Source organism: Watersipora subatra, chromosome 3, assembly GCF_963576615.1.
Source record: "Watersipora subatra chromosome 3, tzWatSuba1.1, whole genome shotgun sequence".
NCBI classification, from domain to species: Eukaryota; Metazoa; Bryozoa; class Gymnolaemata; order Cheilostomatida; family Watersiporidae; genus Watersipora; species Watersipora subatra.
Window position 1 is genome coordinate 73810030 of NC_088710.1, and position 15355 is coordinate 73825384.

General features: G+C 37.9%; 2 protein-coding genes across 3 annotated transcripts in view; one reads left to right on the forward strand and one right to left on the reverse strand.

Annotated features, from left to right (window-relative positions):
- Positions 1-830: 830 nt before the first annotated feature.
- LOC137390979 (IQ motif and ubiquitin-like domain-containing protein) lies at positions 831-5501 on the forward strand (the record flags this gene model as incomplete). The annotated part of the gene is made up of 12 exons (XM_068077293.1): positions 831-978; positions 1072-1206; positions 2035-2202; positions 2332-2488; positions 2600-2774; positions 2918-3128; positions 3237-3412; positions 3550-3720; positions 3868-4044; positions 4163-4411; positions 4833-5018; positions 5214-5501. Coding segments are annotated over 12 exons (2106 nt in total), but the record flags the coding sequence as incomplete, so codon positions are not given.
- A 47-nt stretch (positions 5502-5548) lies between these two features.
- The window catches only part of LOC137391733 (myc box-dependent-interacting protein 1-like), a 30212-nt gene continuing 20405 nt past the window's right edge, over positions 5549-15355 (reverse strand). For both annotated transcript variants that reach the window (XM_068078266.1, XM_068078265.1), the window contains 5 exons: positions 10902-11052; positions 10541-10620; positions 9474-9986; positions 7946-8029; positions 5549-6341 (listed from right to left, as the gene is read on the reverse strand). In XM_068078266.1, the coding sequence (XP_067934367.1) occupies positions 6147-6341; positions 7946-8029; positions 9474-9986; positions 10541-10620; positions 10902-11052 (1023 nt within the window). In that variant the 3' untranslated portion in view covers positions 5549-6146. The remainder of the gene's footprint in view (positions 6342-7945; positions 8030-9473; positions 9987-10540; positions 10621-10901; positions 11053-15355) is intronic.

Consider the following 15355-nt stretch of genomic DNA (forward strand, 5'->3'; position numbering starts at 1 on the left):
TTCTTTGCTGAGTATTCTCATCAGAAGTCTTAAGCGCTGATGCTGTCATCTTATCTCTAGAGTTGGCAAGTCAAGCTTCGCTCGTGCTTTGCTTACTCCTCTAGTTCCTTTAATTTGAGCAATAAACCGAATAGCTTGATTCTATACCATCTCTAGATTATTTACTTCGCGCTTGTTTGTAGGGTCCCAAGCAGCAGCAGCATACTCTAGGTGGGGAAGACATAGTGATTTGTACGCTAGTATTTTGGCTCTTTGTGGAGCCCAGTACAAAGCACGCTTGATGATCCCTAGTTGCCATTTGGCGGTGTTGATTTTTGAGTCTATATGTTTGGTGAAGGTTGTTCAAAATGAAAAATGGTTTTAATTAGCAGAGTCGTTTATTATCTATGCTAGTTGATGTCGAAAGTTCATGCTGTAAATATACTAATATGCTATTGCAAACTTGTCTAATTTTTTGGTGCATCTCGTCTGCTTTGCAAGACTGCAGATTCCAAGGTTGCTGAAGAAAAAAATGAAACTGCTGAAGTAGCAACGGAAGAGACTGTACCAAAAACTGATGAGAAAGAGAATGATGATGATGCTGCTAAAACAACAGCAGAAGTACAACCTACAACAGAAAACAAACATGATGATGAAACTGTTGCTGAAACAAGCAAAGATGTTTTACCAAAGGAAAGTGATACTGCTCAGACTGAAGATGCACAGCTAGGTAACTGCTGTCACATTCACAAGTTAAACCATCAGATTTTGTGTACTATTAGTCTATTAGTATGCAAAACAACTAGAAAATGTTGATTTATTAGCTTGTCAATTATTTGGATACTTTACCAGTAGAAGATGCTCCTCCGCCAACTACTCCCGCAGAAGATAAGCCAAATGAGCCAAAAGCCAAGATAGAGCTAAGCGAAAAAAGTCAACTTAACACAGAAGAGCCAGCTGAGACTAGCCTCATTCCTCAAGAGATTCCATCTGCAACAGGTGACCCCTGCATGGCGCTATCAATTTACTTTGTGTTACAAATAATTTCCAGCTTATTCTTTGCTTAATTTATTGTTATTTGCTGTTTTACAGTAAAATTTGTCCTTCTGCCTACTGCGCAAGTGGCAACTATGAAGTGTGCGCTAAACCAAACACTAGGAGAATTGAAAGAGCACTTTTCTCTCGAGCTAAAAATACCAGCGGGAGTCATCCTCCTTCTACATGAAGGTGAGATCATCTTTTCATGTTTTTCATAAAAAAGCAAATCATACTTTCTGCAAGCCAATGCAGGCTCTTATTAATAACTAAGTTATAGCATGCCATTATATTGCGAAGCATTAGCTGATTCTATTAAATATATGTAGTGGCAAATAAATGCACACAGTAAACAAAATACATTTTCTATATTTCGTTTATTAAGAAATCCTGTTAAAATTGCTTAAATTCACTGGCACATAAAATCTAACAATGACATTCTGGCATAGATGGAACAACAGCCTCTATTGTTGCTAAACTGCGGTAATTCTTTGAAAATAACTTCAAGATATAAAGTCAATATGGCTGACAAAGAGGATCAAGTTTTTAAACGAGATGAAAGTATATCTAGTGCTAGTCGGGTATATGACTCTGCCACGCTGCTGCCAGATGATCAGATCTTTGCTGCTGCTGAGTCTCAACTTGTTGAAGAAGAATCGGAAATAGATATAGCTTACGCTGTTCACGGAGATCGTAGCTCGTCCAGTCAGTCTCTCCCTTCTCTCCATCCATCTTTAGCTGGTTCGCGTCTTCTCATAGCATATGATCCTGTTCTAACTTCCAGATCTGATAATCTGTCTCTTCAGGGTAAAAAATGAGCTATCCATACTAAGTTACTGCTGCAGTTACTATGATTTCTCGCTTTGACTCTGCCTGTTTTGAGTCTTTTCAAAGATAGCTGGCTGATACTCAACATCTAGTGGATAGCATAGGTCTGTGAGTGAATAGATGCATAGCTGTTTTTTAGTGAATGAACTGTACACATACACTATGCAGTAGCTGAAGTATTTGATTATCCAGGAGCCAATGTTGAAAATGAAAAGACTTTGGCTGAGCTGGGTGTCGGTCCGAATGGCACAGTGCAGTTAGAGATGCAATCCGCAGATCCAATAAATACTCCTATCAAAGCATTCAGGCCAAAACAGAAATATGTCATGCCTGATGTGATTACTGTCAGAGTAGAAACTGGTGAGTAAACATTATCACATCAATATCTTGAACATTGCACTTTCAGTAGTCTTTGTGTTAGTACAGGTTTATTCTTGTAACTTCACTGACATATATCACTTATAACAATAATATATGTATTGGTGACAGAGCCAAAGATATACAAGGATATCGTGGTTGAGGTCGAAAGATCTACAAGAAATAAACCATTTCTAGGAGGCTATAAACACAAAGAAACTAATGTAGAGTTTCATCACGCCTCGGCGCAAACTGGCCAAAAGGTTCGAGCCACAAGCAATGTAGAAAGGTGAGTTAAAATGTATGTACAGTCTATCACGTGTAGAACTCATGACAGAACACATTATTTAGCAATGCATATAATGAAAAGCTAGCTGAGAGCGTGTCTGTATTGTGACAGATATTGCCGTGACACACAGACATATCAAATGAAACACATTCGCCAACAAACCAGTGAGGATACATCAACGCAGATGACAAAGATAGGAGTTTATGTATCTAACATGTCAGACAAGCTCATGGTTCCTGGAAAGTACACAACAGCAGAGCAACATCACAGGATGATATTACGAAAGGTATGCTCTCAAACTTTTGAGGTGTAATCTGTGCAACATGCATCATCCAAGTATAATAACCACAATCATTCAAAGCATAACACATTTGAATGAGCCACCGTTTTTCCTAAAATCACTGTACTCTATGCCATGATATTGCTTAGGTGGTCATACTGCAAAAATACTGGAGGCGATGGCTCGCTACGCGGTATGTGACTAAGCTAAAAACAGATAGACAGAGGAGGCTCGATTGGGAGAAACAAGAGGAGATAAAGAAACGAGAAGAAAAAGAACTCAGAATAAAGAAAGAGTTTGAAAGGAGGATGAATCCCAAGACAAAAGAAGACTTTGATCTACTTTACGCCGCTCTAGAAAGTGAGTTAATACTAGTTAGCAGTACTAGTGGCTTTACAAATGAATAACTACAAGATAACTATAGAAACCAAACTGAATCGAATGATAGCACAACTTTTGATTTTACAGAGTGGCGTTTAGAAGAGATAGATAAGATAGACAGCAGTCTGAGTGGGGCTGAGCGCAAGGCTGCCCTTTGTCAGCTGCTGGACCAGGAAACTCAACTCATCGCTTCAATAGGTCGTCACAAGAAAGATGCTGATGCTGAGAATCGAGAAAAGATAGTGATGTCCTTTTTAAATAAGGTAGCTTATTGTTTGTCCTCCAAACACAGCTTACTCTTGGCCACAGCAGAACAGAAAAACTCATCAATGCAATTTACTCATTTTATAGAACTGGTACTTTCTTTTTACTACCGATGAGACCTTTTCTTTACTGATAGGCTGCAGCTCCTAAAAAGTGGAGAGGCCCAGATGGTTGTTACACAGAAATGGACACTCCATACACGATAAGGGCTCAGGAGCTAAGGGACATCTACAACAGCATATGCATGAAGTACTTGACCCAGGACGAGCGGCTTGATGTGCTCCTCACTCTCAAACATACCGTCAAGGTAACCATTTCTCAAGAGATATAATTACTAATTCCATGCCTGTGCAGTCTATAGTCTGCGAGTCTATACTGTATAGACTACATTTACATGAATACTCTCTTTTATCTGTCATGCTCCCAAGCCACCGATTATGTCTAACTTTTTAAGGAGCATGATTGTAAGCTGACTCAAGACATCATTGAGCTGATAGACAGGGAAGCTGACCTACTAATGAGAGGAATAAGAGATGCTAACCTTGAAGGCTTGCGAAAGAGGATATCCACATTGTTTCTTCAGTATATTAAAACTCCAACCTTCAATCCGGAGGCAGCGCGGCTTCTCAAAGTAATACACTTCATATCAATAAGACAACCCTCTCTGCTGTGTGCATGAAGACCTCATGAAGACCTGTTCAAGATGGCTATGCAATAAACACATAAAATATATGCAAATATTATTTTAGGTTCCCCAAGATCCTTCCACCCTTCGACAGAACATTTACTATTGTGCCAGTTGTAATCAGTATCTCTCATCAGTCGAGTTCCAGTTGTCAACGAATTCCCGCACTGTTGGACGCTGCAGAAAGTGCAGGCATCTTGACAATGATGCTCGCACAAGACAAGACTATAGCCACTACAGGCTCATGCTCCGTGATCTGCGGCGTCTTGAAGAATCATATGGAGATGACTCCAAGGTTGCGTTCTTGCTGCAGGTAGCCTTCAAGTTAAACACTAGAATAATTGATGTTTTCTTTATTTCCTCAGCGAATATAGTGAAGAACATTTGGCCCTCCTTAGTGTGAGATGCCTTTCTAAGTATAAATAATTTTGAAAGATAGTTTGTAATACTGCAACAAAACCTTTTATTCAGATGAATTGCTTTCATATTTACTGGTGATGTTGTTGAGGTAATATCCACTCAGTTAGTTTAGCTTTGTGAAGTAGCTTTTATTGGCAGCACTTAATGCTTTTGCACAAATCTGTTGCTTTGAAATTTTGACAAAACTCAGTCAGTTATATAAAAACTTTAATCGAGCCTTTTGCTGAAGTTGAAGGCTTGGCTGGAATGAGAGCTAAACTAGAGAGCACCATGTATACTCATTTTATTCTTACATTGTTGAATATGCCTTGCAGGAGAATGATTTAAGATACCTGGTTGAAAAGATATGGAACAGCCAGAGCATTGTGAGCGCGTGGGATGATCTTTATGATCTCATACTCGTCAGATGGGATAAGCACAAAGAGTGGTCACCTTGGAATTGTGTGCTCATTACAAAAGAGGAATCATCTGCTCATGAGAAGCTTGAGACCCTGACAGAGGTAGGCTGTAACTTATAGATAATATCCATTTCAATAAAGTTTGGTTTTACTTGCTGCATACGTGTTCTGATTGGCTACTGAGAAAACATCTATCAAATGTCATATAACAGTTGCAGGCAACACAACTGTTATAGCTTCGTTTCTAACTGTCTTAATGCTAAACATCCCGGATTGCTTATGGTCTGGCTATTTCAGGGTTATGGCAAAGAACTGATTCATAAGATCCATAGGAAACATGCATTGGCAAGAAATTACTTCTCAAGACTTCCTGGCATGTCTGAACACATGCGAAAACGTGTAACCGAGCCTGTTGATGGTCCAGCCGTCGAAGTGATATCAGTCAACTAATATGAACTTGTATATATGACACGTGTATGCAGTGCCTGTTTGAGGGTAGCTATTGCATTAAAACAATATCTAATGCTTGGCTTAATACATTGTAGTTGAAATTTTTGTATGTTTATTTATAATTACGCTTATAGTCTACACGTCAAATTCGTTAGTGCTTTACAAATAAACTTGAAAGCAAATAGCATAGTGACCACTGATGTATTTATTAAATCATTTAGCACAGAATGACCATATAGAGACAAACCAGTGAGTATTAGTTTCTAAACCAAAAGCTTTCAAATGAGCTTACGAGTGTGAGTACACTAAAATGTACACCAGAAAATTGGAGACAAAAATAAAGCTAGAGTCAAAAGTAACATTCATTATGTCTTTGAGGATAAAAAAGATAGTAGCTACACTGCCAAACTGTTAGCACCCTACTGATAGATTGCAGTGGCAGCTCGCTAAAAGTAGTAGTCAGCAGTAAACAAGTTGTCCTAAGCAGATCATAGGTTGTTGTTTTAGTATTGCATACGCATGCAGGTGCATTAGAGAATAGAGCAGAGAAATATAAGCTAGTAAAGAAGCAGAGAAATACCAGCTAGTAAAGGTAAAACGCATCTCTATAATATGACCAAGGTGTCTCAGCTCACACAGAATGAGGAGATTTTTATGACTTGTTTTTAACATGTAACCTTAGTTTATAATAGAACAAAAAACGGAGAGAAGCTTGCAAGAAGCGTGCATCGCAGCAACAGTCTACAAATAGGAGGAACAACTGCATAAAGAACAGTTCCATTAAGTGCCCTTCTCTATTTTTTGTGTAAAGTTGGCAGGAAAAACTCCCTTGGCTAATGTGTTAACATTAATACCCATAAGCCAGCCATCATCTTGCTCATCTTCTCCATCAAATTCTACAACGTTAACTTTATCTCCTGCGTCAAAAGATAATTCATCGCTATCTTCTGCTTCGTATGGGTGAGTAGCAATCACCTACCAAAAACAAACATCTCTAAAATGGCTACAAGTGCAAAAAACAGCAGGATTAAATTCGCACAAGTTGGGCGTTACAATGAATGAAAATTGCATCAAATTCATAAAAAAACTATTATTTTCATGCAACAAAATTCCCAGAAGAATTGCATCTATTGCACTGGAAATGGAAAAAAGATAAACATAACATGCTTATTCATATTTATGTTTGCACATTGCTCTCGACAATGTGCCAAGTACATACCAACTATACAAATATAGAAATATATATAAATATTACACCAAGATCACTTAGTGCAAATGCGCTGTAGAAAGTTCTTTTGCCTAGTGAAGATTGGCAGAGCTACCATATGAATCCCTTACACATGGTTTTGGGAGGTTTTTGAACAGGACATCAAATAAAATAGACAGAAAGACAAGAAAATGTAAATTAACTGCCATTAACTAGCAATCCCGAGTAATCCAAACTCAAATTCACCATTTCAGTTGACAAATCAACTACAGAGAGAGCAATTTGAAGGGTTGGTGTATGTTTGTCAATCGTTACAAATCACAAAAGGGGGGGGGGGGAGTTAAGCAAGCTATCACATCTGAACCTCCTTGTACAAGATTAATTGTACATGCAGGAGCTAGTGTGTGTCATAGCGCATGTGATAGCACAATCACATGCGCTATGTGATTATGCTCACACACCCAAGCACGCCCGCACGCGCACACACACACACACCACCCGCACACACACTTGTGTGTGTGTCTGTGTGATAGCATAATCACATAGCGCAATCACATATTGTGATTATGCTAGCACAATCACAATATCTATGACATTAAGTTTCATGTACTAATAGAGTGTGCAGGTGCTATTGAAGGAACTAACATTTATTTAACCAGCATTACTATGCTTTTATACTTGCAAGGGTAGCAGTCAGTGACTAATATAGAAAAGCAGTACAAGTCACAAACCAGCAGATGTTGAAGCTACATACCAAAAACATTCGATGTAATCATACCTGTATTATATTAAAACTATGGGCATGGCTAATGTTTCTGAAAATATAGTAATTTTCTATTTATTATGGCTAATATCTGATGCTATTAATCTGTCCCGTAGCGAGCAATGCAATGATTCAGAACTTTTAAAAAGGCAGCCGCTGACTGTCCACACAAGAGTGACAATAAAAGAACTAACCGAGATGCAAGTTACATAAGATGTATACACGTATGTGGTCAGCTATGTAAAACTGTAGGAACATGGTCGCTGAGCAGTGTTCTAAACAGGCCTTGAACGATGTTAATACCAATAAGTAAAGTGAGGCAAGGCAACTCTAAACAGCAAACAAGAGTAACTAACTTGTAATTGTCTGTTATAAGTAATAACTGTTTGATGTTGCTACTGAGGATGAAAATAGACCTCCCCCTGGCCTGTTGATAGCTTGACAGCACGTACAGGTGCTGCTGACTATCCATTCCATTCAACAGGTATAAGCCTTTCTAGCGGTTAATTGAACAATTCCTGTGTTTGTAGTCAAGACTTGAGCAGACTGCATACATATGAGGAGTAGTGTGTAACTCTGTATGGCATAAGCTTTAGCATGTGAACTGACCTGATATAAGACATTGGAGGAAGAGAGGCTACTTGTAGATGGTTTACTATCACTCTCTGGGCGAACAGATGAAGCGGCTCTAACCTGTGGCACACAGAAAAGATGAGTGGGACTAGTCGCCGCCTCACTAGTCTCACTAGTCTACAGACAAACTTGGATAGTAATAAGAAGAGTAGATACAAGCCTGCCTCACCCTTCAAGGATGAAAAGGCAGTTCTGAACTCTAGCATTAACCTCTTTTAGTCAGATAAAAAGCTTAATAGGAGGAAGAAGCGGAAAAGGTCGTGCTTAGCATTCTAAAGCATATATGAGCAAAAGCCACAATGTCAGTCTAGTTCAAGTCATGTGAACAAAACAGAAGGAGCTGCATGTTTATGTCAGCCATGTCCCACATTCATTACGCACTCAGCGTGGTTAGATATATCCATGTACAAATGATATGTAACGGACGCAGCATGTCTATGTTGCTAGTGTACACATGATACATAACGGATGCAGCATGTCTATGTTGCTAGTGTACACATGATACATAACGGATGCAGCATGTCTATGTTGCTAGTGTACACATGATACATAACGGATGCAACATGTCTATGTTGCTAATGTACCAATGATACGTAACGGACGCAAATGGATATGCAAAACGGACGCAAATGACCGACAAATGGTTCTCATCTTGGTCACGGCAAGCAATTAAAATTAGAAATGAAAACGTTGTCAAGCAGGATTTTTCCTTAAAAGTCATAACACTTCCCTAGTTATGAGTCACAGACTTTAGAAATTTTTTATCATAGGGTAATTAAGCTATTTTTATCAATTTAAAAGTGTTCAAAAATAAACAACAGTATTACGTATTAGTAAGCCATACTGCACATTGAAATGAAATTATACATGCTTGGCTGGCAATCAACATATAGAATGGTCAATAACTGAATTAGCTGGCTTTTACCAAAGGCCTCTCATTCAGCTCATCTAGGAAAATTAGACCAAAACCAAAAAGGAAAGCCATATATAATATTACGCGACCAAAAAAGCGATGGAAACTTTCTAACCAACAATACATTTGTTTTCAGGTAAATAAACATTTTGCTTACATGAAGCTGTCAAAAATATTTGCGCATTTCAAAAATGAATGATTGAATGGTGATTATGAATGTGAAAGTTACAGCATGAATTTCAACACATAACAACAACAACAAACAGCTGCTATGTTTGTGAACTTTTGGGCAATGTCGAGTTGATTGTCATGATCAGACAACTTCTATATTAGGTTCACAAGATTTGAACTAAGAGTGAGCAGTAGCAAGCATACGTAGAGGCATGAAATGGTGAGTTGAAACACACAAGATGAGACGCATTCATGGACGAAGACTAAAGCATGCATAAGAGTGCATATCGACATAGGAGTGCTGAGCGTAAACGGGTAATGCGGTGTTAGAGCGGTGTTAGAGCCGTTAGCAGCATTACAGGAAAACTCAAACCAAGTCTAAAAGTCCCGAAGCATCTGGTGAAGTCACCCTTGACGTACCATGCACTCTTCTTCTCCTGCAGCAGCTAGCTCCACTGCACCAGCTGGCTCCACCGGCAACACTATCTCATCAGGCATCTCCTCTCCGCTGTCATCTTCAAAAGGATTTCCGGAACCATTGGAATTTGTACCAACAGAATTTTTCAGTTCTGCCAAATTTTCTCCTTGTTCTGAGATGTCTTTGCATTCTGAGGGGTCTTTTTGTCCCGAGTCATCTCTCTGCTCTGCATCATCCTTTAGCCTCGAGTCATCTTTGTTTTCCGAATCATCTTTTTCTTCGGAGACGACTTGTCGACTTGACTCATCCATCTCCAAGCTGTTTTCTCGCTCCGTGTGATCCGTCCGCTCCGAAGCATCTTTTCGTACCAAGTTATCCTTTTCTTTTAATTCTTCATCTTCGTGTGTGGCGAAAGGATTGCCTGCATTGGAGCTAGCGGGAGATTGAGGAGTAGTTGACGGCCTGGCTGGGGGAGGAGCCCTAACATGGTGCTCAGCTTCCCCTGCACTTACTTTCTGCAAGTCATGGAATGAATAGATACACCAGTGATGTATGATGAGACAAGCGGAAGAGGTAACAGCTAACATAGGGACATGATAGGCCAGCGTATGCATAAGACAACTGGAGATAAAGATATTAAGGTAAAAGGTTGGAATAAACTCTGGTGATACTGGGCATGAGAATGAACAGGCAGATAGACAGCTTTAGATGAAGTTCTTGAGAGAACGCCTAGTATAATGCCGATACTGTTTATGAAGGACTGTGCTGGCCCTCATTCCACAGCGCAGTGGTAACAAATTCACCTTTGGGTCCATGTTGAAAAAGGAGAAAGAAGCACAGTGACGGATGTGTGCTATTGTCCCTATAAATATTCCAATGCTGTAATCAGTAAAAGCAGCATTTATTGTGTGTTCATACAAGAGAGAGAGAGAGCAAGAATACTGTACATGCTACAATAGCATAAGTCCTTGCCATACAACAACCATGCCAAGCACATCAAAGCTTCTAGGGATCTGCGTTGACTAATTCTGCAGGCATGATATTAGATAGTGAAGGCTGCAGTAGTTACCTGGGGACGGTCTTTGCTGGGGGTATGCGTGTACCCATCGCCTCTGTGACCATTTGCATTTGTTGGAGACCGAACATCTGCTATAAACGAAAGAAAGACAAACATACAATACATTGCAAGCAATAAATAACTAATCAATCGATAAAACTAAGTAAGAGACATTGAAAATATTTCTATTAAACATTGATTACAGTCTGATCAGCAGCAAAAATTATGCTAATATTAAATCTTTTTATCTGTACCAACATACAGCACACCGAACAGCGGACTTCTACACACAAATAACAAGCGCCCTGAAATTTTACTGCAGACCATTTTTAGCTTTGGCCTAGCTAAAATTTATTATAGTAGTAAAAGTTACCCGCAGAAAGAGAGGACAAGTCTAACCCTTCTCCTCCCCCTTGAGATGCAATACTTGTATTCAAGTTTTGAGGCGACCTGCTCAGCTTGTCCATCTCTTCTGAGTGTGACTTGGCGAGAGTCTCAAGCACCTTAGCCAAGTCATCATGTACCTGAGTAGTGAATATGCAGTGATATCAAGGCAATCAGTATTAGCGATCGATATTTTCTAAATTTGAAAAATTGCATTTGCAACTTCTACAGTAAGACACCAAATAATTATTAATATTGCAACTAGTTTACCTCTGGTAAGGCTTGCATGTGTAAGGCTGTTATCACCTATGGTCAACAATGTCCATAAAAAACATACACACCGACAACGGAAAAACAGACAACAAACACTTATATTTATAGATCTAAGCGTTTGTCGTCTTTAGGTCTTTCGTCTGTATGTCGAGTTATAGCAATGAAGTGTTAGAAATGAAAAAATCCCTTTACACTGGCATTGAACTGAGCACCACACGGCCTACGTGCGATACTATGGAATAACTAGGTGAATGCCTGGCATTGCACGGGTGATAAAAACATCTTATAAACCGTGACAGATAATGTAGTTGCCATTATCATGCACTGTAATATGGGTTCTTATTACAGTAAAGATTTAGATTAATTCAAGCTATTTAAATTTATTAGGTAAAGAGACTTAACCAATGACAACTACATTACCCGCTACTGTTTATAAGCTGTTTTAAATCTTGAGCCAATGTGTAGACGATGTAAGAAATGCTTTCACCAATCTGTTTTAGCTATGCTTCGAGCTTTCAAATATTTGAATTATGCATCAGCTCAAGTTACTAGCTCAAGTTACTAGCTCAAGTTACTAGCTCAAGTTACTAGCTCAAGTTACTAGCTCAAGTTACTAGCTCAAGTTAACTTCTTTACTCAAGTTCATTGAGTAAAGAGACTTAACCAATGACAACTAAATTACCCGCTACTGTTTATAAGCTGTTTTAAATCTTGAGCCAATGTGTAGCCGATGTAAGAAATGCTTTCACCAATCTGTTTTAGCTATGCTTCGAGCTTTCAAATATTTGAATTATGCATCAGCTCAAGTTACTAGCTCAAGTTACTCAAGTTAAGTTACTCAAAGTTCATTGAGTAAAGAAACTTAGACAATGACAACTAAATTACCCGCTACTGTTTATAAGCTGTTTTAATTCTTGAGCCAATATGTAGCCGATGTAAGAAATGCTTTCCAACAATCTGTTTTAGCTATGCCTCGAGCTTTCTAATATGCATAGGCCGGACACACACATAAATAAACACCATCATTTACAAGGTAAATGTTTTTTATTACCCGTGCAACGCCGGGCATTCAGCTAATATTAATATAAAATTAAAAGTATTATTAGACTGGATCATTGAATATGTAACACAAACTCATTGATAAAATAGTGACCAAAGACATTCCGAAGCTTACAATGTCATGCAATAATATTCAACATAAATCTACAAGTAAATCAAACAGATACCGAGTCAAAGGACCTGGTGATTTAAAAAGCCAGCACAAGTAAAAAAGTAGATCACTATTGAATGACTGTCTTCTTGCTGTCAGTGTAGTAATTGTGTACATTAAAAATCCTCTTCATATTAAAAATTGTAAAAAAACTTACCTAGTTTACCTGAAAATCATCATTTTTAACACTTGCGGTACTATTAACCACTATGTTGGTCATAGACTTTCCAACATATATATATATATATATATATATACTTCTACTAATGATAAGCTTTTAGAGATCATTGTTCATCTCTTAAATGTTTCTTGTTAGATTGCTGATTGTTCTCTCTTTTGAATGCTGTTTTTTCAAGGATTAATGATAAGACTGCAGGTTTCTTTAATGTTGCAAAACCTTGTTGTCATAGTATTATATAATCAAAACCTTGTTGTCATAGTATTATATAATCAAAACCTTGTTGTCATAGTATTGTATAATCAAAACCTTGTTGTCATAGTATTATATAATCAAAACCTTGTCATAGTATTATATAATCAAAACCTTGTTGTCATAGTATTATATAATCAAAACCTTGTTGTCATAATATTGTATAATCAAAACCTTGTTGTCATAGTATTATATAATCAAAACCTTGTTGTCATAGTATTATATAATCAAAACCTTGTTGTCATAGTATTATATAATCAAATTTGCCTTCAAACTTAGAAATGAATCTTTAGTGTTTCGTTGTCAATACAGCAGTGAAAACTATGTCAGTAAGTTGTTTAAGTATTAAATAGGTGTTTAATGAGCAATCTCACTTTAATTCAAACCTATTAGCAAAACCATCCGCAAGCGGCGGGTATTATTCAAGGCAGGTTTTTTCAACAAAGAGCAACATTGTAATTAACATAAAGTGTATGCTAATTATAATTGAATTAACTGCTCATTTTAGAAAGATTATCAGCAGCATGCTGACTTCAAACAAAAGGCTGACATGCACTTTTCTTTGGTGCAAAAATCATTGAAAAAAAATGACTGTCTAATTGTGTATAAAAATAATGAAAACAGTAGGCATTGGTGTGTTGAAGTGAGTCTACAAATCAGCACATCATGTATGCAGCACATAATGTATGCAACACATAATGTATGCAACACATCATGTAAACAGCACATCGTGTAAACAACGCATCATGTAAACAGCACATCGTGTAAACAGCACATCATGTAAACAGCACATCATGTAAACAGCACATCATGTATGCAACACATCGTGTAAAGAGCACATCGTGTAAAGAGCACATCATGTAAACAGCACATCATGTGAACAGCACATAATGCGAATAGCACATCATGTAAACAGCACATCATGTATGTCACACATCGTGTATGCAACACATCATGTGAACAGCACATCATGTAAACAGCACATCATGTAAACAGCACATCATGCGAACAGCATATCATGTAAACAGCACGTCAAGTAAGCTTTAATGAAACGAAATTGTGAGGCAGTTCAGTGACAGTTCAGAGACAGTTCAGTGAATATATGTTCACGCTATACTTTCAAACTATACGTTCAAACTATAAAGGTACAATACCAAGCAAAAGATAATTTAAGTCATACGTGGAAAGAATTGGTTGTTTAGGAGTTAAAGATTAACAAAGCTGCTGTTTACACATTTGCGCAGCTACTGTTTACACATTTGCGCAGCTGCAGATAACACTTCCTTCTATGTAGTCTACTGTAGTCTTCAACTATCGCTGTGGAGCAATCCCAAAAGCAAAGGTTGTTTTTATTCAACTGACCCTAACTGACCTCAACTGACCTTAACTGATCAACTGATAACAGTACGGGCAAACACAAGTTGTGGAGGGTGACAGTTCAATGAGCAGATTCAATGTGGTTCTCAAGACTTGCCTGCACTCACCAGAACTGATCAGTCCCAAAAATATACTCTAACACAAAAACACTTGTGAAAAACCCCATTTTTGCAAAGATCAGCACTTTTGGCTGAACATGCTAATTAAATGTAAAATGGCAAAAGCAGTAAACATAACTACAAAAATATGAAATCATTTATCTTCATTTAATGTTTACATAGGCTAAGTTACAAGTTACAACTAGCTCAATACTTCTATGGTGAGCCTACCTATGCATGAAACTTTTTCTATAGCACAAAGGCTGTACCGTATATCTGTGCTGTATATCTCTACTCTACACTTAGCTGTACTGTGTTATTCTCTATATCTCTACTCTACCCCTAGCTGTACTGTGTTATTCTCTATATCTCTACTCTACCCCTAGTTGTCCTGTGTTATTCATACCACTTTACCTTACAAAGGTTATACTGCGATATTCTTGTAGTTTTTATTTTAGGTCAATTCGACCATCCATTTTCACATTTAAACCATAAGATTATTTCATTTGATATTTTAGTCTCATTATTGCTATTTCTATTCGAGGGCAGGTTGTAGCCTGTTATTCCCACTACTAACACCCCAAGACAAGTTGCAGACAGTAGCACCTAGACTCATAGGACAGACTACGGAAAACAAATTGAAAAATCAAAGAGCGTAAAAGCAAAAAGATTCTCGGCTAATGAAGCCTAAACAAACACCATGGTACTACGCATAATGCAATGCACTATGCAATAAACTAATGTCATGCAATACACAGAGTCTAATACAGAGACTGATGCAATACACAAGTGTCCTGAGATAACATCAGTGAGTCATGGTTGTTGTGAGTTTGTACTGTAAATAATTAGTTCATCACATATTCATAGTAACCACATTTAGCATCATAGGCTTGAAACGTTGTAAAGTCGCATAGGCAAGTGAGGAGGCCATAAATCATGATTGTTATAATAATTGATCCACCAGAACAAAGAGAAGAGTTGCCTGTCAATCTCTTGATATTAACTGCACTTGGTAAACTCAGAGAGGCCAGACAAGAAACAGTAGTAGAGAGAAT